At 38.7% G+C, this 26,232-nt stretch overlaps 2 protein-coding genes across 4 annotated transcripts in view; both read right to left on the bottom strand.

Annotated features, from left to right (window-relative positions):
- LOC137647193 (glutamyl aminopeptidase-like) overlaps positions 1-2,191 on the bottom strand; it is a 65,326-nt gene extending 63,135 nt beyond the window's left edge. Inside the window, exon 1 of the mRNA XM_068380520.1 lies at positions 2,068-2,191. The gene's annotated coding sequence lies outside the window, so the exon portion shown is untranslated. The remainder of the gene's footprint in view (positions 1-2,067) is intronic.
- A 2,595-nt stretch (positions 2,192-4,786) lies between these two features.
- On the bottom strand, positions 4,787-25,555 carry LOC137647191 (uncharacterized). Of its 3 annotated transcripts, none has more exons than XM_068380518.1 (19): positions 25,439-25,555; positions 23,726-24,442; positions 22,453-22,592; positions 17,189-17,309; positions 16,304-16,445; positions 15,880-16,064; positions 15,317-15,492; positions 14,603-14,777; positions 14,316-14,466; positions 12,675-12,749; positions 12,382-12,522; positions 11,674-11,755; positions 10,832-11,052; positions 9,890-10,005; positions 9,339-9,503; positions 8,775-8,862; positions 8,450-8,510; positions 8,097-8,173; positions 4,787-7,899 (listed from the first exon to the last, which is right to left on the bottom strand). In XM_068380518.1, the coding sequence occupies exons 2-19, from the start codon at positions 24,315-24,317 to the stop codon at positions 5,970-5,972; spliced, it is 4,638 nt and encodes a 1,545-aa protein (XP_068236619.1). In that variant the 5' UTR covers positions 24,318-24,442; positions 25,439-25,555; the 3' UTR covers positions 4,787-5,969. The 3 variants fall into 3 exon arrangements, with proteins under 3 accessions (XP_068236619.1, XP_068236618.1, XP_068236620.1); XM_068380517.1 differs by having other exon boundaries at positions 25,422-25,545; XM_068380519.1 differs by having other exon boundaries at positions 25,496-25,534.
- Between the last annotated feature and the right edge of the window lie 677 nt (positions 25,556-26,232).

Here is a 26,232-nt window from a genome sequence, read left to right as displayed (position 1 = left end):
TACGTCCCATTCCAACGTTACAATGATGGGGACCCCATTCTGAAAATAGCATCTTTTGAATTGGAAAATACATAAAAATTTAGTGAGATGCAATATAAGCTTACAAACCTAACCATACGCAATGGAGACTTACTAACCTAACCAAACGCAATGGAGACTTACTAATCTAACCAACCTCAATGGAGACTTACTAACCTAACCAAACGCAATGGAGACTTACTAATCTAACCAACCTCAATGGAGACTTACTAACCTAACCAAACGCAATGGAGACTTACTAATCTAACCAACCTCAATGGAGACTTACTAACCTAACCAAACGCAATGGAGACTTACTAATCTAACCAACCTCAATGGAGACTTACTAACCTAACCAAACGCAATGGAGACTCGCTAATCTAACCAAACTCCATAGAGACTTACTAACCTAACCAAACTCATGGTGCAAGGTGCTATATTTTCCGCTAGATATAAAGGCCCGATTTGATTAACACGTAAAAAGATATCTCGACTCTGGAAGACAGTCCTGTCATAATATTACATGATACCGCAAAAACTTATTCACAGTAACTTCAATTATATAAATAACTTTGGCAGAAGTGTCTCGGATAGTGTACGAAAACGGTTCATAATTAAATACTGTGATAAAACAGTATTATATAATTTATCGGAGTAAGCAAGACAACATTAGCAATATGAAACGAGACTATTTGTAGACTTTAGCAGCTGAAAATCTTAGGCATGTGAGTTCCGTGAAACCTACCCTAGGCTAAAATTTAACTACATTAGACTTACAAACAACAACTTGGAACTTATTAAATTTTTAAGTTGAAGATTTTCTGTATTATTGAAAAAATATAAATTCTATACAGTGGTAAAATTAGTTTCAGCCAAAATTGGATATCCCACATAGATATATTTTTCCCATCATAAACAGTGCGTTTAGAACAAACATGACATTTATCTTAAACACATATAAGTATTTATAGCAACACAGGATGTGGCTAGAGAAAAACAGTAATTTTGCCATTATTTATGGCTTTAAATTGAAAAATAAATATTATGAATAGCCATAAACACAAATATATCGATTAATTCATTCTAAATAGCTGGAGTCCAGGACGATATACTCATAATATACAGTACTCAGTTTTATCTTTTTTTGTCAAATAAGGGAATCTGTAGAATGGCGGACACATCCGTTAACCAGACTTAATACGGATAGACGGGGGGTCGCACCGACGCATTATGGAACGTGATAATGACGCGCCAACATTGGCGAGGTTCTTAAGCTATGTGGGGTTATCGTAGATTACAATATATTAAGTTTACAAAATATGATTTTAACCTTCCAATTTATAAGCTCGATACGACTGGTGGGGTAGTTTGTAGCGCTACGGCCAATCGTCCTAATTTGCTTATTATCGCTCCGACAGTTATCTTGTATAGAATAAAAACGTTTGGAAATGGTCTACGGATCTTAAATATGTTGTGTAAGGGGGGGTTGGGGGGGCGCAGCCCCCCTAGGTAAGGACACAGCTTTTAGCATAGGTTAGGTGGGTTTTTTAAGTTAGCTTCTCCCGTCGTACTCGTAGGTAAGGAAACTGTTGTGTAAGGGGAGCCCCCCGATTAAGGATACGGCATTTAGCATAGGTTAGGTGGGTTTTTTAAGTTAGCTTCTCCCGCCAAAATAGTTTTTAGAACGACGGCCACAGTTCAGAATATTCCCGTTTTCTACGGGATCTGGCCATCACCCTACAAAGGCTCCGACTGGTGTCCACAGATCTGCAATCCTTACAAGGTCAGTATTTCTATATAAATTATTACTCAAAGGTACATTAAAGGATTGATTTTGATCTACAATAATTAATTTTTTTTCAATTATACGATTTAACCTCAAGTTCAACAAATTGTAATATACTAAACCTCCACTTCCTTATTCAGCCGGCATACGATAGCCTAGCCCCATACGAAGCCCGAATTTCTCTATTCTAACCCTTAAATGCAATTTCTCTATTATAACCGTTAAAATATGATTAAATACGATAAAAACCATCATATAGTTACTTAATATAACCCTAAGCTGGTTAGTTTGGCTTAGGGTACCCGGTTCGATGTTGCTGTACTGGTCAGTGGGAATGTAAACAACCTTGCGGCAAGTTGCGGGCACTCTATCCTCTAACGTGTAACTGCAAAGCTTCTTTGCTTATAACAACCAAATACAATTTTGTCTTTATTATAACAGAGAAAATCATTATATAATAATACTAATTATCATTTCTATCCCTATTTAATTACACATAAATTACCTTAATACATTGTTATCAGTTTTAACAATCTGTTGATGTATTTTTAAAAATTCTTCTTTCATAAATATTTCCCCAGAGATTATCTTAATTTTTTTTCTTCTAAATTTTATATATTAAATTAAATTTCCTGTGCTATATTCTTCTTTTTATTGGTTAAAAAATTATATATGTATTTTCCCTTATAATTTTCTTTTAATTTGCGTGAATTTAACCTTGTTTTAATTATTATGATTACCTTAAAAATATAAATGTTTTGTTGTATAAACTCTCTAAGAACCACAATTTCTTTTACATTATTTTCTTCTTATCTAATAAATTCTTCCATATTTTTCAATAATTATTTTGCTAATTTCTTTTTATTTATAGATCTATTTCCAAAAATATATTATTTCTCATATTTTCAAATTATATTTACAATAAATTTCATTTTTCTGCTTCCAATATGGAGTAGGCCTACTTGCAGGGTGTTCAAACACATTTCTTATTATTCTCTATTGAATATTTTCTAGATCTTTCATGTATTTATCTATTAATTCACTTATTTCTCTTATTTCTTATTTCTCTTATCCCTTTCTTTCTCACTTACAATGACATTTTTATCTACTTTTTTCATTTCTCCATATTTTCGTATCTCTCGGCATTTCTTATTGATAGTCAAATATATATTCTTTTTCTCTTTGTACAGTTCTCCTATATAATTATATTTATATAATAGTTATAGCACATTCTAATCATTCTTTCCTTCCTGTGGGAATTATAATATTATCAAAGTTATATATCTCTTTACAGATGCTATTTACTTTGTAGGCCTATACCAACTATATCTCTCTATTGTTCCCAAAGGCCTATAGGTACAATGTGTGATTTCACCCATCAGCGTTAAGTAGGCCTATGTACACGACACCTTGTTATAGCCTTAATGTGTGGCGAGTTCCTGTGTATATCCCTACTCTCCACATCTCCATACGCTATCTGTTTGGTTAGGCCTACTCGCCACGCGGTAAGGGTGTGGCGTACGGAAACCAAGTGTTCAGCAAATGCACTTATTCGGAACGAAGTGTGCCGGAAAATCCTGTGTTCAACTGTAGGCCTACATGTTAAAGTATGTGTCTGTTATTGTCATTCCTCCTTAAATGATCAAATGACCAGAAGTCTTACATCACATTTTAAGGAAGAAGACTGATTGGTATGTAAGGAAAAGCTTGAAGTCCTGGTGAAAACATTTCTTTAAAATCTGAAAGTATTTTTATTTTGAGAATCATTGCAATAAAGTATTGCATGTGAAGTATTGTATGCATAGTAAAAGTAAATTGTAAGTAGGCAAAAAGTGTTCATTCTTATTTTCAGAATTCGTTAAAAAAAATATTTATTACATAACCGAAGTGATTTATTCTTAATATACAATACTACATATGAATATGTAAAACAAGAATTTGGCTTAAATTAGAAATAATATATTAGTAAAAAAAAGTCATACAAAATAATACCTTAAAATATCAAGCATTTTCATTAACCATAGATTTCTGCCAACGAAATTTGCCTGACTTTCTAAGAACTAATTAAATAATTCATCAATAATATTTAGCTAACACCGGAATTGATATATAATTAGTAAACTTAATTGGAAAATTAGTTTTCATAGATTTAGATTCTGTCAATGTTAAGAAGATTCAACACAGCAGGATAGGGAAGTAATGTTTCCAAGTACATTACATTAGGCCTATGGATAGTAAAATAACTTCTCTAATATATTTGGGATGACGAAATAAGATAGATTTTGAGAAAATAATTGTCGAAATAAATCCAAATATCTGCTCTGTTTACTGGCAGTTTACAAAATAGATTAAAAAAATCTTGAAAATTACAATTCCAGTTGGATAAAGTCAAAATATTAAATTAAATTACACGCTGTAACTTTGTGGTGACAGTGGCCATTGTAATGATAAATCATACATTTTTTCATGATAAATCTCCAATAATATTACATCATCAAAGATCATTTTTCTCTCCAAGAAAATATGTGAAAATGAGATAATTTGTATTGTCTCTCATTTACTAACGTCTCCCGATATCTAAAATGCTTCTCTTCCTCAAGTTGAGCTTTATATCCACTTGAATATTATATCTTATTTAGGAATATCAGCTCTTGACATTATTAGGACTTGCCAATACGTGTATCATACGAACCAAAGCAGGAAGGCTGAGAATCGACTCCGTCTCACATTAAGGTTTGCGAAGGGAGAGTTTAGAACCAGCGGCAAGTATCAAAACAGTGTTAACTCACGGCTATGAGAGAGAGAGAGAGAGAGAGAGAGAGAGAGAGAGAGAGAGAGAGAGAGAGAGAGAGAGGAGAGAGAGAGAGAGAGAGTTTTAAAAGGAATTTGGAAGCCTCAAGGACTTTTGAGTTCATCCGCGGAGACTCCGTTTGCTCTTGGGTAGAGCGAATTAGTTTGTTTAGAGAGAGAGAGAGAGAGAGAGAGAGAGAGAGAGAGAGAGAGAGAGAGAGAGAGAGAGAGAGAGAGAGAGAGAGAGAGAGAGAGAGAGAGAGAGAGAGAGAGAGTTAAAAGGATTTTGGAAGCCTCAAGGACTTTTGAGTCCATCCGCGGAGACTCCGTTTACTCTCGGGTAGAGCGAGTTAGTTTGTTTAGAGAGAGAGAGAGAGAGAGAGAGAGAGAGAGAGAGAGAGAGAGAGAGAGAGAGAGAGAGAAGGAGAGAGAGAGAGAGAGAGAGAGAGAGAGAGAGAGAGAGAGAGAGAGAGAGAGAGAGAGAGAGAGTGTGTGTCAGTGGTCAGGTATTCTACAGGTTATAGGAGCTACATAAATGAGATTCTATACATAATAGAAAAAGGTATACAGATACAGAGATAGAGACGAATATACTTCAGATACATACAGGCTGCAAAATATTCCTGATCTATCAGACTTTGGAAAATCCTTGGTGTCTAGAGTTCGAAATAAATCACTGATACACGTTCCAGAAGATCGGGTGGCCTTCTGTTGGCAGAACTGGCGACATTACCAAAGGTAACTTAAGTTTTTCTATTAATGAATACTGAAAAAGGACAGTTTACTACTGTGTGAAGTTTTCTACAATGTCTGGTTTTCTGTAGCTACAAAATAAAAGCTCTTTTTGAAAGTTACTGGCCAGTCTATGAAGAACTATAACACGTAGCTTTCTTTAAAGGTCAGTTTTTATCTATATAATTCGAGGACATCTATGACGCAAGTAACTTACTGTCTTAAACGGTTCACTGTAAACAATAACACTGTATATGTTCCTCAAGTGTTCTTCGAGAACAGTTAAGCTAACACAGCATAAAACATTAACCACTCACATCAAAACATCAAAGAGATCAAAACGAAGTCATATCTGTTAAAGAGTACCAAATATTATCATAATGATTTCATATTTCTCTTTTATAATCATATCCACCTTCCACTTCTGATCCACTTTGCTACTTCATAGTATCCTTTTTTTCCAAAGGGGAAAAAAATACACAAGAGTGGCTATTTTCATGACACATGATCAAATTGCTCGTCTCACGGCACTAGTATCACTTCGGAGTATCTCTCGGGAAATTTCTTCGCGAAATAGACTTTTCATATCATCTTTTACCAAGGTGCAAAAGTCATGTCCAAGTCGCGTTAGATACGATAAGCGTTACCAACCTCCGTCCCCAATTCGGCAGTAACCAACCGGAGGGTCCTCCGTAGACATCCCGACGTGTCCGAGACCTGTTTGATTTTCTTCTATTTCAGAGCACAATCTGAGCTTGTCTTTGCCTTTAAATGCATCAGTATAACCGTTAAGTAAATTAGTACCCTCTCCCAAATCAATTGATTTACACGAAACCTCTCCTGAGGTGTGAGCTTCACCATTTCGAGAGTTCTTATCGAGGACATCGAGCGTCAGTTCCGGCATCATGACATACGATAATGCACTCTCCATTACGGCTGAGATCCCACCGGTATCATCCTTGTTAGCCTTTATAGTAATTCCATTTTCATACGATATCTCCGTTTTAACATATCCAGCTGGACTAAACTCCAAAGAATCTTTGTTGATAGTTCCTGTGTCAGACTTCAGAGCTTCAGCTTTTGCCCTTCCAGTGTCTGTAGAATCAACTTGAAGGATGAGGTCAGATGGGAAGCAGTCTTGACTGTCGACGTAAGTATTAGCTATGAAGGGTGAAGCTACACTTCTAGGGACTTCTTTACCATAACCTTCAATATTCTTCTGGAAAACAGGATGTTGTACGTAGCCATTTTGGGTTTTCTCGAAGCAGCCACCCTCAAAATCTTCCTGGGAAAGTGGATGATGTACATAGCCATTTTGGTTTCTTTTGAAACTGTCACCCTCAACATCTCGGAAAACAGGATGTTGTACGTAGCCATTGTGGTTTCTCTTGAAACTGTCACCCTCAACATCTTGGAAAACAGGATGTTGTACATAGCCATTTTGGTTTTTACTGAAACAGTCCTTCTCAACATCTTGGAAAACAGGATGTTGTACATAGCCATTTTGGTTTTTCTTGAAGCAGCCACCCTCAACATCTTCCTGGAAAACAGGATGTTGTACATAGCCATTTTGGTTTTTCTTGAAGCAGCCACCCTCAACATCTTCCTGGAAAACAGGATGTTGTACATAGCCATTTTGGTTTTTCTTGAAGCAGCCACCCTCAACATCTTCCTGGAAAACAGGTTGTTGTGCATAGCCCTTTTGGTTTTTCTTGAAACAGCCACCCTCAACATCTTCATGGGAAAGAGAATGTTCCACATAGCCATTTATGTTCTTTTTGAAAAGCGTTTCTGTCCTTGGCTGCTTACTCTCTTCAAAGCCGTCTAATAAGGTTCCCTTTCCTGGCGACTCCTTCCTTGGAGCATCGGCTGCTACGGTCAGAGACTCGTCAGAGTTAGATTGAGCCTGTTGCTCCTCCCCTAACCCAGAATCATGGGAGAACTGTTGCAGTAATTCAGGAGGTAGAATATTTGCATGAGTAGAATCTAGCTGGACATAACCTCTTCCCTTTCCAGAAAAACTGGTGGAAGCCCAGTCCATCGTACCAACTTCTCTTGGAACGTCGTTCTTGGCTACTCGCGGTGCATTTTCTGCGCTCGCAGAAATTTCGTGAGAGAAATCAGACTCAACGTAGCCATCCCCGTCCAAGTTCGCCAGGCCCGGGTGGTGCAAGACGGAGACGTACCCAGAAGAGGGGAACCTGAAGTCAGAGAGCTCCATTATCTGAGTCTTTTCTCCATCCTTTAATATTCCCCTTGGAATTCCCGCTACTCCGATTCCAACATCGTCGTACATCACGTATCCGTTTCCGGATGGAACATCGCTCTCTCCCACGAATCTCCTCGGCCGAACGGGAGAGGGAGACGCTGGATCACCCCCCGCAATTGATACGTATCCGCTCGATGTCTTCGGGGAGAAATCGGCCTCGACGTAACCACTGGAGCCTTGGGAAGCCGGAATCCTCCGCGAATGTTGAGGTGAAGGGATCAGGTCAAACTCTGGGGCGCCAGACCACTTGATCAGAGTCTCAGCCTCCTCAGGATGCTTTCTCTCGTCCGCCCGCGTTACAGAACTGTGAAACGAGGAAAAAAATTATTAAACACGAGAGCCGTGGGATTCTGCCAAAAATTTCTTCCAGATGTGATGATAACACTGACTGGAATTCAATATAATCATATGTTATATGCTAATTCTTGGGGAAGGCTTTGAGCTTTAATATCTAATAATGATATTAGTAACAATAATAAAGAAGAAAAAGAAATCTCGCACCTTGCATCCACGGCGACTGTGGTTGACGTTTCAACTTGTGACGTCTTCTGGTCTGGTGACTTGAGGATTATATCTCTCTGCATTGAATGAGTAGATATATAAATTAATAAAAAACAAACAAGTAGATAAATAAAATAACAGAAGGTATAATATACACACATTAGAAGGTGTAATTGTAAACAAAATCTTCAGGCGTAACTATTTGATACTTCACGATTAGTAACGGGTGTAAAACCAGAAACTAAACTGTTTATCAAACACACAAATATCACACCCAAGTGTATATATACTGTGCACGGGGTATGAGTGTGGATATGAATGCCCACACATCCCGTCACTAGTACCGTACTCACCGTGATGCCGGCCGGAACGTTAATGTGCTTCCCGATGTCGGCCGAAATCTCCTTGACTTTCCTGAAAAGTGTATTTTTATTTTTCCTTATCTGTCATCATCTTTCTGTTTTGATTAAGGTTCCTGATAAGGAATAGTTTAATCTAGGATTGTATGAAGTGTTATTTAGATTGGAACAACCAAAGTTTTCTTATTAAGGACATTTGTCATCATTAAAGTTGACTAGATCACCCAGAATTTAGGGGTTCAATAGTCTAAGGACACTTGTCCTTTATAGGTAAAGTTAAACGTGAAAGGGATGATGGCCATAAGGAAGTATTACTTACATTCTACTGTAGCTGAAGCAGAAGAAGAAGAACACGGCGACTATGATGCAAATAGAAGCGATCGTGGCTATCAGCCAAGTAGCCATTACTGTCAGGGATGAGATTGAAAGGAAACATTTCAAAACATGACGCCATTGTTTGTTTACATTTCTTCTTCTTGGGAATATCTGAATGGATTCTGACACAACTTTGCTTTTATTTAGTTTATGAATTGCTATCATGAAGAAGTCAAGATCTCCGGGTTTAAGTCACAATAGAAGATCAAGACTTTGTTTTTAAATAAGTTGCATGGCTCAATTTAAAGGTCAAAGTTTGATAATGAGCATACACAAAGATATGATGAGAATCAACACTCTTTATTTTAACTTAAGTGAGATCTATAGGGATGAAATAATGGATGCAGGCAGATCCATACGCGGGTTAGAATGATCGCTTGAAAACAAAAGACATATGGTCAGAGAATGGCTAGAATCTGGAACCCAAAGAACAAAACATAAATCTAGAGAGTTAAATGCCAAAGAGGATGAGCAGACATTCCTTGGAGATCACGCTAAAATTCCGTACCGGGCCGGACGGTTCTTGAAGTCTTGAGGGTCCTGTAGATGGACCATCCGGAGAGCCCCTCCCGGTACTGGATCCGCAGCCGTACCATGTACTCGGTGTCTGGCTCCAAGTCCCTCAGGACAACCAATCCGGAGACGATGTCTGTGTGGTTCGCTGTTTTTGTGCCTGAAGGAGATGGAGGAAATCTTTAAGGCATTCTAATTGTAAATCTAAACTCTAATGCAAAGTTCTTTGATATGAAGCAAAAACTTATAGAAGATAAGCTCCAGAGATTCCTTATTGTCTATTTATTGTCTAGAGTGAGGAAAGAGAAAAAGGAAACTAATAAACTACAAGAGAAGTAATGTACAATCAAAATAACGCATTTTAAGAACAGCCAATAACATTAGAATAGATATTTCATGTATAAACTATAAAAAAGAGACTTATTTCAGCCTGTTCAACATAAAAACATTCACTCCAGGCCAAGGGGAAGAGAATAGTGGGAAGAAAGAGTCTCCTTTAGGAAAGATTTAAAAAACGGGAGAAAACGGAATGCAACGTCGACATACCGTTACAGGTACTGAAATTGTGGTTCGCCGGACACCATTCGGCAAACACAGACTCGACTATTCCTGCCCTGTTCTCACAGTCAAGGGTCCAAGAGACGTTGGCTGAAGTAGGGGTCCTGGAAGATTGAGGATACATTATGTCAGTCATCGTTACTAAGAGGAAAGCCATGACATACAACGACGAGGGATCAATTGATTTGAGTTCGCTTAAAGACGGTTGAATTGTTGGGGAGGGAGCGGGAAGACCGAGATAGAGGCAGAGAATTGGATGGCGAGATAAGATGAAGGATGATATGGAGAGAGGAGGTTTGGCGGAAGAGGACACCTTTGATAGAAGGCATTAGAAAGAGCGCATCAGGCAACCGACCGACCCCTTAATGTAGGGGATAAGGGTGAGGAAGAAGAAGAAGAAGAAGAAGAAGAAGGTTAAATTGCAATTTCTCAGGAATTGGGAATCAAATAATGGTTTGGAAAATGACATGGAAGACTAATACTTAGTAGGAAGAAACACAAATGATAATGTAAGTCATCAATTTACCAACTTAATAGGTTCCAAGAAGCTGTTTTTAAGCTAAATTTTGTTAAATTTGCCCTAGGGTGGGGTTAGCCTAATTCATATGCCTACGATTTTCAGCTGCATAAGTCAACAAATGGCCCTTTTTCATATTACAAATGTCATCTTGCTTACTGTATTAAATTAGTTTTATGATTTCAGTTGGATTTGTGTTTCCGTCTCCAAATGTTTGTGAGTGGAGGACCTTCTATATACTAAAATTCTCAAATAATTCTGAAAAGTAAGAAATAGAGTCTCTGCAGAAGAGATATTTCCTTTCTATCAAATCCTGCACATTCTCTTCAGGACTATTTTGCCCTTTGTAACTAAACCTCGTCTAGTACACGCGACCAAGCGTCGCAACGAGACCAGATCACCGAAGTGCTTACACTGGGATAGAGCTAGAGAGCATCGGAGGCATAGTGGTCCGTCTGTACGTCTGCGGATGGTAGCAGCCGTCCCAAGACATGCCGCTGGAAATCTTTGTATCGTGCGTCTCGCCCGAGACGGCGAAGCGTAAGTCTTTGTTGTCGCGTTGATCCAGACCAAAGTCGCTCAGGGTCACGTTTACGGAGGTTGCGTTTCCAACGTCCACCCAGTAGAGGTTTCCCTAAGTGGAAAGAGAGAAAGACAAAACAATATTTAGAATATTTGATAAATATTGTGGTACTTTAACACTTTCGTGGGCATAAGGGGGGTTAGATGCACACCTTGTGTAAAGTAGGGTATTAAAATATTTATTATTCTTTAACTATAGTGCAGGAACTATACCATATCACTGCCCTGATCGTGGTTTTCCTGTGCCCCATGTGGACTTTTAGTTAACATCTTAACATTACAAAATATAAAAATGGTAATGTTTCACTTAATCAGGACCATCGTCATCATGCTTTATCATGCCAAACAACCAACCACTGAAGAATTCTTTTATTAATTGGTCAATTTTAAGGCCCCATTTGACAAGACTGTCACTTATTCCACCCCAAACTCTATCAGGATTATAACAGATATGATTCTAGCTTGATTAAATTCCCCACTGGCCATCAATAGGTTCTACAATCCATCTTTCTACTTTTAACTTATCGTATATTCCCTTTGATCTCTTCTAAGTTATCTGTACTGCTTCTTTAACTTTATATGATGAAAAGAGTCTAACTTCTTTGCTCTTTTCCATCTGGAAAATTACGTGAATCGCGTAGGCTAACTTGTGTAAACAAAGCGACCGACTAACCTTACACGGGTCCTTGCTGTCCGACTTGTCGGTGCAGACGTAGACGGCGTAGTTGTTTTTCGAATCGCCCAGCTCGTGCCATCTGTAGAACAAGTAGGAACCGTGCTAGTAATGGTGTGGAGTTCCTATGACTCTTATGACTAGTTTACTTACAATGTTAACTTATTGGTAGTGTTTTTCTTTAGATGGTTTGATAGTTCTTGCGGCTCGTTTACTTACAATCTAAACTTATAAGCAGGTTTTTAAAGACAGTTTAGACAACTTCAGAGCAATGGCTTGCCATCAAAGCCAGGGATGCATTATCCATAATTCAAGCTTGGCTGAAGCTTTAGATCCAAGAGCAGGGTCCTATCCAACGTTTTTTAAATGTTAAATGTGAAAACTATGGATGAGTGTATTTAGTAATATTACTGTAATAAATTGTACGAAAAGATAGCGTGAAATGTGCCGGTGGGGAGTGGGGCATTGGGGTATGTCGAAGGACCCTAAGAAGCTCGAAGCCTTGGGATCCTGTCGTGGGTTAATACGGCACTGCTCATTAAGCAAAAACATCAAAGTTTAGTTACAGAATATATAGTAATTCATACCCACAACCTTGGGTTAATCCACTATCGGTTAAAGCCGCAACCTTAGAATCGAGTACATAAGATATTCAGAATACATAAGATGATTCAAATAGTAAGATACTAATGCGTGTAAGGTACTCACGTGACTTCATATTGCTGCGCGGTGGCGTGATAGACAACGACCTGTAAAACAGGAGCTGCAGGCATCAACATGGCGGGCAGGACTCCCACGGAAGCTGAAGCGTTGCTGACGCCAGCGCTATTTACAGACGTGACGTTCACGCTGCGGAGGTGGATGAGGGAAATCATTATATGAAAAAATATTTATTTTCAAAGATAAATCGTGTATTTATTGATAAACCATATTTGCAATATGTCAACTATTGAATCTAATTAATAAAATTAATCAAATCATCTTAGAGTCTGTTTACAAACCTCAAATAAGAGTTGTCCGAAATGTTTCTGTACGTGACGAAGGTGTCGGTCGCCTCGCTATACGCTAAAGACTTGCTGGAAAAGAAAAATTCATGAATAAGCAAACTCTAAGAATAACTAATTTATTGGACTCGGAAAATTGTGGTTTAAGTTTATGTGAATAACATTATGAAATTCAAATGGCAAGTAGCCCTGTGATTTCCCAGTAGCAAAGAGAGAAGGAGCTTAAGGCAAGTGGTCATTTGTTTATCAGACTTCTTCTTCTTCTTCTTCTTCTACCTTTATTCCTAGATCAAAGGGTCGGTTGCCTTATATGCCCTCTCCAATGCCTTCTATCAAAGGCCCCTTCTTCCACTAAACCTCTTCTCTCCATATTATTCTTCACCTTATCTCGCCATCTAATTCCCAGCCTACCTCTTGATCTTCTCCCTCCAAAAAGGTACCTCCCAAGCCCTCCTCACTCCCTCCAAACCATCCATCCTTAATACGTGCCCACACCATCTCGGTCGCGACACTCCTATCACCTCTGTAATCTATACTATGCCTGCCAATCTTTTGTATTTCTTCATTTTCTAATCTCAGCATTCTCATTTCTGTCCTCTCACGATTTTTTCTCTCAAATATCAGACTAACTGTAAGTGAAATGTATGTATTATTGTAATAATGTACCGTATTACCTCAAGTGTTACGTGTATTGAGCGCAACATTGCATCATATTGCATTGATAAAACATGTTTAAGGATGTACATAAGTGAAATAATGTATTTTGATATTAGGGTTCAAGCATTTATTGATTACCTCAAAGATAGGATCTGATTCTCTCTACTTTTGTACTGGAGTAGGATTTAAGTCTTTTGAGAGCGATGCTTTATTGTTCAATCTGATGTTTTGGTTTGTGAGATTTGTTTATGAGACGCTCCACGCTCAGTTGGTTGGGAGTTGGTTGCTAGCAGAGTCACAGAGCAATGAAATCACAAGTCCATTAAATGTATTTTAAGAATACCAGCGTATCATTAAACCCCACCGAGAAAAATTGGCGACATCGGAAGGGACAAACGACATCACTAACTCATGGATAATTACTAATAATTATTCACTCATTTTCAGGTGAGTAATATGCTGAAATCACCAGACGATTTACAACCTACTTAACAAAATGGAAATATATGTTTGAATATTTGAATTTGAGGGTTTCTGTATAGGAGATAGTGACCCAATTCACTCATCAGGCTCACCCGCAGCCCATCGATCACTCTGACGCACACCGCGTCATTCATCGATATCTTGAGAACTCCCTTTTCCGGTATGACTTTCTAACCTCCTCTATCTTCAATATAAAAGATCTGATTCAAATCTCTTCACTGTTTTTTTTCCAATTTTCGACCCACGTATCACCCTTTCAAAGCTCTTTATGCCACATTTGCCTCATAAACTGTTCCTCTTAATAGTTTTATCATCAACTTTTATGCAAAACTAGTCATTCTCCCCATCAAAAACTGTTGTATGCTTCACTTATAAAATCATTTTATGACTCTGAAAAACTGACAAATTGCCCTTTGATCAAGTCTACTGAATCAAGAAGACCTTTTACTCCAAATAAGAGCATTGAATGATTTTTCAAGATATTAAAAAACAACTAACCCATCAATAGAAGCATCAATTATGTAGGTGAAGTTTGGTCCATTCTGCTGCAGGAGCGACAAGGGCCTCCAACTCACGGAGACGTCCCGGCGGCCGTTTCCGTTCCGGACCTGGAACGTCCCGGCGCCGGTGCTTGGAGGAGTCCATGGGCCTGGAATTGGACAAGGTAAGATTAGATTCTCTCATTTTCTATCTCTTTATCTCTTCTTTTGATTTGTTTACTAATCAAGCCTAGATACTTATTAGAAAATATATTTGCAACAACCAGTTCACGTCGACATTCTTACGCTGAGCCGGAACGTCGCACCGCACCGGCGTCCATTTTGACCACCACCCATCATCTTCGAGGGTGAAGTTAGTCCTGTTGACTCTCAGCCTGACTCGTATCTCGTATGTAGCTCCCGGATGCTCTACGCGGATGCTGGTGTCACATTTACTGCTTTTGCAAACGTCCAAGGCGCCCTGAAAAGAGACGATGCGTAGCCTAGAGGTTATGCAATGCTAAACTGTGGAAGGAAAAACCATAATGGATAATATTCTATTAAGAGGAACCTCAAAACTTCAAAAGCAAGTACAATGAAAGGCTCCAGACTCTCAGAAACTTGGAAAGTTAACATGTACACCAATGGAGAATCAGCTGCCCACGATGTGTTCTTGTGCGCCCCCCAAGACTTTCTGGGTTATTATATTTATTCATACCAGTAATCATCGTTATCATTATCAGGAAATAATGAAAGAGATATCAGTTTTATGTAAACTTTCATAGTAAGACTAATAAAATCAGGAAAAACTGGATAAATATCAATATATATTGCGTAATATTTCGTGCATATGTTTATTATCATGTGGGCCTCCCTCGGATATAGTAACGAGTGGCTCCCAGTTGACAAATATGCTACTAGATATAAGTATGTCTATAGAACTTCAGTGTATATATCTCATACCTCAAAGCGCTGCAATCACGTACGTCTGATGAATATAATCCAAGGAAATGAACTTACCAATCTCCAGGAAGTTTCTCCGTACGTGGTAGGGTTCGGCCGGTACTCGACTGCATAGTGAACCCCATAATAAGCAGCCAGTGTGCTGATGTAGACTGGCATGTCCCAAATTACTCCCACTTCCAGAGACCCATCGGTTGTAGTGACGACAACGTTCTCTGCTTCGTCTGGTATTACTACACGAGCAAAGGAAATCCATTAGTTAAAATCGAATTGTTTGGCGTACAGTATTAGAAAACTTACGGAATGCTATGTTTGATTATATTTTAAAGACAAACAGACTTGGATGGAAAGCGGGATATATTAGAATGCAATATATCAGAGATGGTACAATATCACCCGGGAAACAAGGCTGCAAAATAAAGGAATCGCTTTAGTTTAGGGGGAAAGGTTTGTTATATTAGACAAATTATGGATGATTATTCTTAATAATACTCTAACTCCAAACAGACTTGGAAGAAAAAGCAGGATACTATAAGAAAAATAATAAGTAAATTGATAAACTACAAGAGAAGTAATGAACAATGAAAATGAAACATTTTAAGAAAAAACAAATGACTCACCAACGTTCCAGTTGTCGATCCTATGAGCGAAAGATTCAGAGCCGAGCTGGTTCACCGCCGTGACGTTGATGGTGAGGTACTGCTCGGCCGGTGGATAGGAGGGCTGGTCCCACGAACAACACGTTTTCATGCATCCCTCGGTCCGGCTGCCGCATCTGCCCGCTCCTCCGTCGCAGTGGCATTCACTGTCTCAAAAAATGCTCTGGTTAGAAACGACTTCTACAAAGTATTGGGTGAAGTCGGGTGAGAGTTGGGGCATATTTCTAAAGACAGAATTTGATGAGAATTGACTTTCTCTAGATGATGAACTTATGGGGAAACTGGCAAAGAGTTGCAGAGGATCTTGAAAGGAATAGATCGTAACTTCCTGAATCAAAATAGAAAGAAGTGGATGAGAAAGAGCGAGCAAGGAAGCAATACTCACGAAACTTCGTTGGAGCTCACTAGATGGATCTGGTAGTCGTCTGCCGGCTCTTGCGCCGGATTGTGCGGAATCTTCCAGCTGCATTCCAGGATTTTCCAATTCCAAGATCTGCATTCCAAATCCGATACATCTAGAGGAGGATCTGTGTAAGAAATTTTATGGCTTTTAAGAATATATATAAACGTGAAACAAAAGAGGAACCTACTTAAAGAGGCTCTCAGTAGTGAGCGAGCTTTTGCCATGCCAAACAGTCTTACTTTGTTCTTAACTCTACTGCCTACTTGGATTTCAATGTATTTTCTTCAAAATCTAATGGATTTGTCCTTGGTTTATACCATACATGTCCACCAAGTTTCGTTGAAATTGGTTCTGTAGTTTTTGTGTAATGTTCACAAACCAAAAATAAACAAACAAAATATTTGCCATTTATCTAACATTGCAATTATTTTCAAAAGTACTTCTGCGTATTTGTACTTTGATGTACTTTATCCAAAATATTTCAGATTCATCTTTAGGGTCAGATCCAACATGACCACAAAGTTTGGTCAAACTCGGTACAGTAGTTTTTATATAAAGTTGCTCACAAAAAAATAAATAAACTAAGGAACAGACAGGGGTGAATCTGGCAAAGGTAATTAGTCAAAAACCTTTGACGTGAAACAATGGGGAATCTTAAACTGGTCAGGAACATCATCCCATGTACTTTGAAACAGATAACTCGTCAACATAAAATGGAGTGGCTCGTAGCAACTGCTACGAAGATAGCGAACGTCTCTTTAGTAACTTAATGACACCACGGAAACAAAAAAAGACGAGAGAAAAAACATAAGTGATGCAAAGAAACATCTGTCGAGACGGGAAGAGTCCCTCGAGGCTGGTACTTACAACCAACGATTATGCTTCGCGTGCAGACTTTAGGCGGTAAGAACTCGGAGGAGCAGAAAAGCTTGTACTCTCCCGGTTCGGCAATGTCGACCGTTGCGGTGATCGTGTAGTTATCGACAATCTAGGGAAGGAAGTCATGTTAGGTCACTCATTTCATAAAAATGGAAAGAAGAGGAAGATGTTATTTCATTTCGGATTGCGATACGTCGGTGAATTTTAAGTGCGAGAAAAAATCTATTTTACAATTGAAAAATTATAAAATCCTCAGACAATAAATGAAAATTATTTTTTATATAAAAACTATAAAAATTGATATTTGACTTTTCCAGAGTAGAAAGATTAGCTAGAAACAATAAAATCAACTGATATGAAATAAAGATTAGAAGACCAGGTAGACTAAAGACTCGCATGTTACGAATTTGAAGCTTTGAAGAGTTCGTCCCAATTAGAAAGAATGATAATAACAATTAGTTGATTGTGTAGAGAACAAAGATAACTTTATGCAAAGACACAACTGCCACAATATAACACTTTATACACGACAAGCACTGGATGGAGAAAGCAGAACAGATTTCATATAAAGATATGAACAAGAATATGCCGTGATTAGGTGATCAGGAATACACCTTGAATAGATGAACAAGAATATGCCCTAAAGAATTATGAGATGGTTAAGAATATGCTTTTATTGTTGCATTCTTATGGGAATAAGCCCCAATTATGATAGGATTGACAATAAATTGCGATTATGAGTTTTTTTGAGTTGATCACAAGGACGTCTCAATTGTAAAATGAGAAAGGATTATCAAGAATTGGCCATGATTATGAAATGATTAAGAATAGGGCATCATTATTTGGTGTTTAAGATTAGGCCATCAAGAACATAGGTCAGTTTACCACAATTAAATCAACTTGCCACTGGCCAGTTAATCTTCATCACGTCGAAACTTGTTTTCACGTTGGGTGGAGAGGCGTCATCATAAGAAATTGAGGATTTGAACGTCAATGGTAAAAATGGGTTTCTTCGTCGAATTCTCTCACTCTGTAGTATTCTCAAGCTTCACTGAAACTCCAAGGGGCTTCTATACCTTTAACGAACTCTGGCGCATACAATGCCAGCGTCTCACGACGCTGCGGGCCATTTTATAACTGCGCAAATTGATATACCATTGCCTGATCCCTGAGGTGGTAGGTTCGAATTCTATTAACTTCAAGGGGATAGTATTTGTGTCTATTATGTGTGGTAGCTACATAGCTACTTCAATGTCATTTGTTGAGGTATTGTCATCAAGTATCCTTAGTTTGGGACTCGCTGCTTGATCGTATCGTAAATAACCGTCAATTTTGTCTATAATACAGATTGGTATATACTTAGAATTTGTGCAATGCATACAAATCAGATAAGCAGATGAAATCAATTTAATCAAAGTAATAAGGAAAGTTTAAATCATTTTGACAGAGGAATGCTAGCACAGAAAGAAAACTGGTTTTGCGTAACAGCGGGAAATTGATCTCTCTCTCTCTCTCTCTCTCTCTCTCTCTCTCTCTCTCAAAATATCACCTGGAATGACTGCTGTGTTCCCTCGCCAGTGAGATTATTAATCGCAAAGCATCCCGGAGACGGGAAGTTAAAACGCGTTCCGGACGTGTCTTCGACGAGGTCGCAACCTGGAACACGAATTCGCCAGTAGAAATGGGATGGTGTGGGAATCCTTGAGATTCTGAATGAGTAAGAAAAATGGGTGGAAGACGGAAGGGGGTGGAGCTTGTGGATCCTACGCGTCATGGTGGGAGAAGAATTGATGCCGATTAGGGCTGAGCTGTCTTCGTTCACTTGGTGAGAAATGTTTTTGTCTATACAGACAATACGTAAAGATAATTAAACATAGTTGTTGAATCCACACTGGCTTACAGTACCTTTTACAACTACTAGTAAAAAGCTCTATTTACAATGTAAAAGGACTGGGTAGAAGGACTGGGTAGAAGGAATTATGTAGTTGTCATGGGTGACTTAAATGCTAGAGTGGGCGCTGGAGAGGTAGAAGGTGTCATTGGGAAGTATGGCGTACCAGGTGAAAATGAGAGTGGTGAGAGACTGGTAGATATGTGTGTTGAACAAGAGATGGTAATAAGTGCCAGCTTTAAAAAAAAAAAAAAAGATAAAAATAAGTATACATGGGTAAGAGTGGCAAATGGAAGAGTAGTAGAAAGGGCATTAATGGATTATGTGTTGATAACTAAAAGAATGTTTGGAAGATTGAAAGACGTGCACGTGTTTAGGGGTATGGCTAACGGTATGTCTGATCATTTTTTGGTGGAAGGAAAATTAGTTGTAGCAAAAGAGTGGGGGAATAGAGTAGGTGGATGTAAAAGGGAGCTAGTGAGGGTTGAAGAGCTAATAAAACCGGGGGTAAAAAGTAAATATCAGGAAAGGTTGAAAATAGCATATGACGAGGTGAGAGTAAGAGAAACTGGTAATTTAGAGGAGGAGTGGAAGTTAGCAAAAGAACATTTTGTTGGGATTGCAAGTGATGTATGTGGCAAGAAGGTTGTTGGAGGCAGCATGAGGAAGGGCAGTGAATGGTGGAATGAAGGAGTGAAGGTAAAAGTGGAAGAGAAAAAGAGGGCTTTTGAAGAATGGCTGCAGAGTAATAGTATAGAGAAGTATGAAAAATATAGAGAGAAAAAGGTGGAAGTAAAGCGCAAGGTACGTGAGGCAAAGAGGACAGCTGACCTGAGGTGGAGTCAGGGACTGGGTCAGTCATATGAAGAGAATAAGAAGAAGTTTTGGAAAGAAGTGAAGAGAGTAAGGAAGGCTGGCGCAAGAATTGAAGAGACAGTGAAAGATGGAAATGGAAGGTTGTTAAAAGGAGAGGAGGCAAGGAAAAGGTGGCGGAATATTTTGAAAGTTTGCTGAATGTTGAGGATAATAGGGAGGCAGATATAATTGCTGTTCCGGGTGTTGAGGTGCCAGTGATGGGAGATGAGAATGAGAGAGAGATTACAATAGAGGAAGTGAGGAGAGCACTAGATGAAACGAGAGTAGGAAAAGCATCTGGTATGGATGGTGTGAAAGCTGAGATATTGAAGGAAGGGGGTGTGACTGTACTTGAATGGTTGGTGAGATTGTTTAATATGTGTTTTGTGTTGTCAATGGTACCAGTAGATTGGGTTTGTGCGTGTATTGTACCACTATATAAGGGTAAGGGAGATGTGCATGAGTGTTGTAATTCAAGAGGTATTAGTTTGTTGAGTGTAGTTGGAAAAGTGTATGGTAGAGTAATGATTAATAGGATTAAGGATAAAACAGAGAATGCAATTTTGGAAGTACAGGGTGGTTTTAGAAGAGGTAGGGGTTGTATGAATCAGATTTTTACAGTTAGGCAGATATGCGAGAAATATTTAGCAAAAGGTAAGGAGGTGTATGTTGCGTTTATGGATCTGGAGAAAGCATATGATAGAGTTGATAGGGAAGCAATGTGGAATGTGATGAGGTTATATGGAGTTGGTGGAAGGTTGTTGCAAGCAGTGAAAAGTTTCTACAAAGATAGTAAAGCATCTGTTAGAATAGGAAATGAAGTGAATGATTGGTTTCCGGTGAGAGTGGGGCTGAGACAGGGATGTGTGATGTCGCCGTGGTTGTTTAACTTGTATGTTGATGGAGTGGTGAGAGAGGTGAATGCTCGAGTGCTTGGACGAGGATTAAAACTGGTAGACGAAAATGATCATGAATGGGAGGTAAATCAGTTGTTGTTTGCGGATGATACTGTACTGGTAGCAGACACAGAAGAGAAGCTTGACCGACTAGTGACAGAATTTGGAAGGGTGTGTGAGAGAAGGAAGTTGAGAGTTAATGTGGGTAAGAGTAAGGTTATGAGATGTACGAGAAGGGAAGGTGGTGCAAGGTTGAATGTCATGTTGAATGGAGAGTTACTTGAGGAGGTGGATCAGTTTAAGTACTTGGGGTCTGTTGTTGCAGCAAATGGTGGAGTGGAAGCAGATGTACGTCAGAGAGTGAATGAAGGATGCAAAGTGTTGGGGGCAGTTAAGGGAGTAGTAAAAAATAGAGGGTTGGGCATGAATGTAAAGAGAGTTCTATATGAGAAAGTGATTGTACCAACTGTGATGTATGGATCGGAGTTGTGGGGAATGAAAGTGATGGAGAGACAGAAATTGAATGTGTTTGAGATGAAGTGTCTAAGGAGTATGGCTGGTGTATCTCGAGTAGATAGGGTTAGGAACAAAGTGGTGAGGGAGAGAACGGGTGTAAGAAATGAGTTAGCGGCTAGAGTGGATATGAATGTGTTGAGGTGGTTTGGCCATGTTGAGAGAATGGAAAATGGCTGTCTGCTAAAGAAGGTGATGAATGCAAGAGTTGATGGGAGAAGTACAAGAGGAAGGCCAAGGTTTGGGTGGATGGATGGTGTGAAGAAAGCTCTGGGTGATAGGAGGATAGATGTGAGAGAGGCAAGAGAGCGTGCTAGAAATAGGAATGAATGGCGAGCGATTGTGACGCAGTTCCGGTAGGCCCTGCTGCTTCCTCCGGTGCCTTAGATGACCGCGGAGGTAGCAGCAGTAGGGGATTCAGCGTTATGAAGCTTCATCTGTGGTGGATAACGGGGGAGGTTGGGCTGTGGCACCCTAGCAGTACCAGCTGAACTCGGCTGAGTCCCTGGTTAGGCTGGAGGAACGTAGAGAGTAGTCCCCTTTTTGTTTTGTTTCTTTGTTGATGTCGGCTACCCCCCAAAATTGGGGGAAGTGCCTTGGTATATATATATATATATATATATATATATATATATATATATATATATATATATATATACAATGTAAAATGTAGAATATGATGCTTCCTGAAAATATGTAAAACACAGTAATATTTACAAAATGTATGATAATCTGAAAATATGTGAGAAACAATAATATTTACAAGTTGTACAATAATCCGAAAATATGTGAGACACAATAATATATACAAAATGTACGATAATCCACATCGAAATAGACACATGACTAAAAATGTACCAATATGCCCTGTACTTATTTACATATGTAGGCCTACATTCTATGGAGCTTGGAGAGACATTACTGTCTGTGAAGATTTGTAAAAAAAATGACAATAACAAAATCCCAAAGTTGCTTCATATTTACATCAGTCAGTAGAGTAACAGGTGAAAAATTAGACAACATAGAAAACAACTCTACGTAGGGATTGGATGGAGAAAATAGGACGGGAAAGGTAATAGCGTCCGCCCTCGCATCACCTGGTGCGGGATTGGGTCTCCGCGGAACCCGAGAGACAGGTAGATGTCGCTGGAGGTGAACCCGGAGGCCGGGTCGATCAGGCACGACATGCTGTGAGGGGAACCCACCTCCCAGAACTGTTCTTCAGCTGGAAGAATCACTGGAAGGATTGAAACGTATCTTCAGGCTAAGAGAATTCTGTCCGTCTTTTATCGTCCGTGGAACATTTTAGAAGATCGACATCTTCGCAGTTATTATTCTTCTACTATTATTATTTTCATTACTACTAGCTAAGTTACAACTCTAGTTGGAAAAGCAGGAAAAAATTGTCCTGTGAGGAAGGGATACTGGGAAATAAGACGGTACAAGAAGATAGCTCGAGATACTGTTTGAATTTTTTATTTAAAAGTAAAACATTAGATTTTCAACGACGTAGTTGGTGAGTTGCAGGTACAGGCAGGTGTAGGCAGTTGCAGGCAAGAGCAGGCTGAAGCTTAAAATTAGAAGAGCACTGATCTAACGATATTGATCCTAGCTTCTTTCACATTCTGCGTGAACGGTCAGATCAAAATCACGGTATTCTAGACTCTATCTTCCGCCTGCATCACCTGCTGAATTGCGTCTGGGTGGGGGATGAAGTCATATTTCTACTACTGAATAGAGAATGAATATCGCAGTCCAAAACACATCCCGGAAGGATGGATCGTCCACTCCCTTGACAGATATCCTCAGTTTTAATCTTTATCAATCCTTTCAGTCCTTATGCTAACTTATTTCCGGTTTGTTTCTACCACGTACTGCTACAGCATGTCCCTTCATTAACAATTGTCTAAACCAACACTATTCCTACGCTATGAAACCTGTCATTTGAATTATATTCTTAATTATAGTCGTACTATAACTTTCCCTTTTGTACGCATATATCTTATGTTTACCTTCATAGACTAGATCCATAAACAAAAGAGAAATTACTCCTCTCACACATTTATTAGGAACCTTTCCCTTGTACAGGCATACCATACAAAGCCTGGTCAGTTTACAGATTGCTCATTCCTACTGAGCAAGCTCATTCAGATCTATGCATTACGAAGGGAAAAGTTTGAGAATGGGGGATAATTAGCAAGCAAGTTAATAAAGATATGAAATATCCATAAATTATCAATGCTATTGTATATTATGTCAACAGTATATAGTGCTTTATAGCACTATCTCAGTGATGTTTTTAGCTGCACAAGTTTCAGATGCTCTGACAGCTAAACCAATATCAGAGTTAACCAAAGCTAGGTTACTTACTTATGTTGCTGGGAATGCTCGGAGACGCGCAGTAGTAGTTCCGAGCCGTAGTCGTGACGACTGTCGGCGACGTCACGCCCTCCCTAGACGTCTCCTTAGCCTGAGCCGCCATCTCTGTACCGAGTGGAACAGTTGTAGCGTCCATTGTTGATCTGGATCCAAAACTCAATGATTCCACAATTTGTGGTGAAAGTAGAACATAATTAGATAATTGCTGAAAGTCTATCGTTAGAGGTTCCGCAGCTTTTGACGAAACTGCTTTCCCACTGACCACTTTCTGAGACACAATGCCGGCGAATCCCGAAACGTTCGTTTCCGATCTTTGTCTGTCATCGATATATTCGTTGCTGAGAATGTCTCTCAGAGACTCATACGTAGCATCTGGAGCTCCTCCGACAGTTTGCAGAGCGGTGCTCTTGTCTTCGCCTTCGTAGAATTGTCGTCGGCTTGCTCGTTCATCACCATAGGCTAATGCTGCGAGGAGTGACGTACACAAGATTATGATCGGCAGGGACGGCCAACAATGGAGGAATCGGCACCACATCTTTTCCACCCTCGTTTCGATTTCACTGTGGCAGGAGAGGATAGACATATGAGCATCGTAACATACCTGGCATCTCTTTTTGGCGTTGAATCTGTCTTCTTACTCGTCAGTTGCCGGGAAATTCAATGTTAGCTTCATCTCAGTGAAATCAATCAGGGTTTCCTCCGGCATCTCTGTGAATATGAAATCAAGGGGAAATTTAATAAATTGAGGGTAAAATTAAGGGCTTAACAGTTTCCCATGACCCATTCAACTCAGGCTATGACTCACCCTAGTTGAGTAACCTCCAGGTCCATGACTCACAACTAATGTTCTCTAGTTAAGTCACAATTTATGAAGATTACATGATATCAAGATGTACCTCATCTTCTTATTGCAAGTTTGAACATTTTAAATAATAACATTTGGTATTGTGACCGAGGTGTTACAGTTTGTGTTATAGTTCTCTCTCTCTCTCTCTCTCTCTCTCTCTCTCTCTCTCTCTCTCTCTCTCTCTCTCTCTCTCTCTCTCTCTCTGGGTAAGAAAATGTACATCGGCTTTCGAAGTGTCATCGAATGTATGGGCGCAAAAGTGGACATAGGCCCACATCTAAAGGCTACGGCAAACTGTCGCGGGCAGCCACTAAAGGTGCCCGCGCCACTATTACGATTCGTCTGGTTCTGTATGTCTTGCACAGATTGATTGCCCAAGGTAACATTTTTAACGATCTTGAACATACTTTGATCATAGAACTCAAGGATATCCGATATGCAACTGACCACGTAGAAGATGATACGCGTATCGTATGTTTACGTAGGTTAGCATACGAATGTAACAGTTACCATGCATATTCATATATATCGGATACAAATAAAACTTACGGACTAACATTGCACTGATATTGAAAATATAATCAGTCTAACATCATAAAGATAACAATAGGCTAGTTATTTAGTAGATTAAAATGGTACTATAAGAATACCAATATAATATATTGCATTGCATGATACTACAATGAATTCAGCATTGCAATATAACTACAGAACATACTTCTGCAACGAGAATGAATATGAGATTATTGCAGTGGATATTACTGTACAAGAACGTTGCTATTAACTAGTTTATAAAACACTATATATTAAGGCCCCATACAGCTGTATTTTACACTGTACCTGTATCTATAACTCACAGAGGCTTTCTGGGTAAGAAGATTATAACGAACGTTTATATATATCCTTTTATATACCTTAAATTCGTGAACACTAAACTATACAGTACAACAAACTTCAATCTTACTAAGTAAAAGGGTTTTTTCGAGATAACTGAGGCTATCTCTTGTAATATACTCACGCCTTTCGATAAGAGATAAGATAAAATCATGGTTTGTTTTATCTCTCTGCTGAGTACTCTATTGGTCGGAGTTTCTGTTGATTATTTCAACTTTAAATGATGAAAATGCATCCACATAGGCCTATAGACTCGACGGGGCACGTGCTACTAAAAAAGATTTCTTTAAACCGTTGAATAAAAACGTTTTTAAATATTTGAAATTAATTTAGCAGGTTAAAAAACTCTATAATATATTTATCTAATTACGTAACATAAAAGATACGCAATATATAATTTCTGAATAAGATAATTCCATATCTTTCTCTGTATCGTTTAAATTCCGAGAATTTTTTTATTTTGGTACGATTGCCGATAAGTCAATCAGTTCCTGGAAATGTTTACATAGATTATTTTGGAAACAGAATAACTAGAAATAATAGAATTACCGTTTTTAGACATTTGTTAATCCAAAATACATTTTCCCAAATATATTTTAATATACTTTTATTATATTGGCTTAGTTTAAAAGAAAATTATTGTTTTGAAACCAGATTATTTAAGTTACTACCAACTAGGTTTATGACATTCACAGGATTTTCGAAGTTATATATATATATATATATATATATATATATATATATATATATATATATA

Source organism: Palaemon carinicauda, chromosome 9 (genome assembly GCF_036898095.1).
Source record: "Palaemon carinicauda isolate YSFRI2023 chromosome 9, ASM3689809v2, whole genome shotgun sequence".
Taxonomy (NCBI): domain Eukaryota; kingdom Metazoa; phylum Arthropoda; class Malacostraca; order Decapoda; family Palaemonidae; genus Palaemon; species Palaemon carinicauda.
The sequence above is the reverse complement of the archived record's forward strand: the minus strand, read 5'-3'. Positions and strand labels throughout refer to the sequence as shown.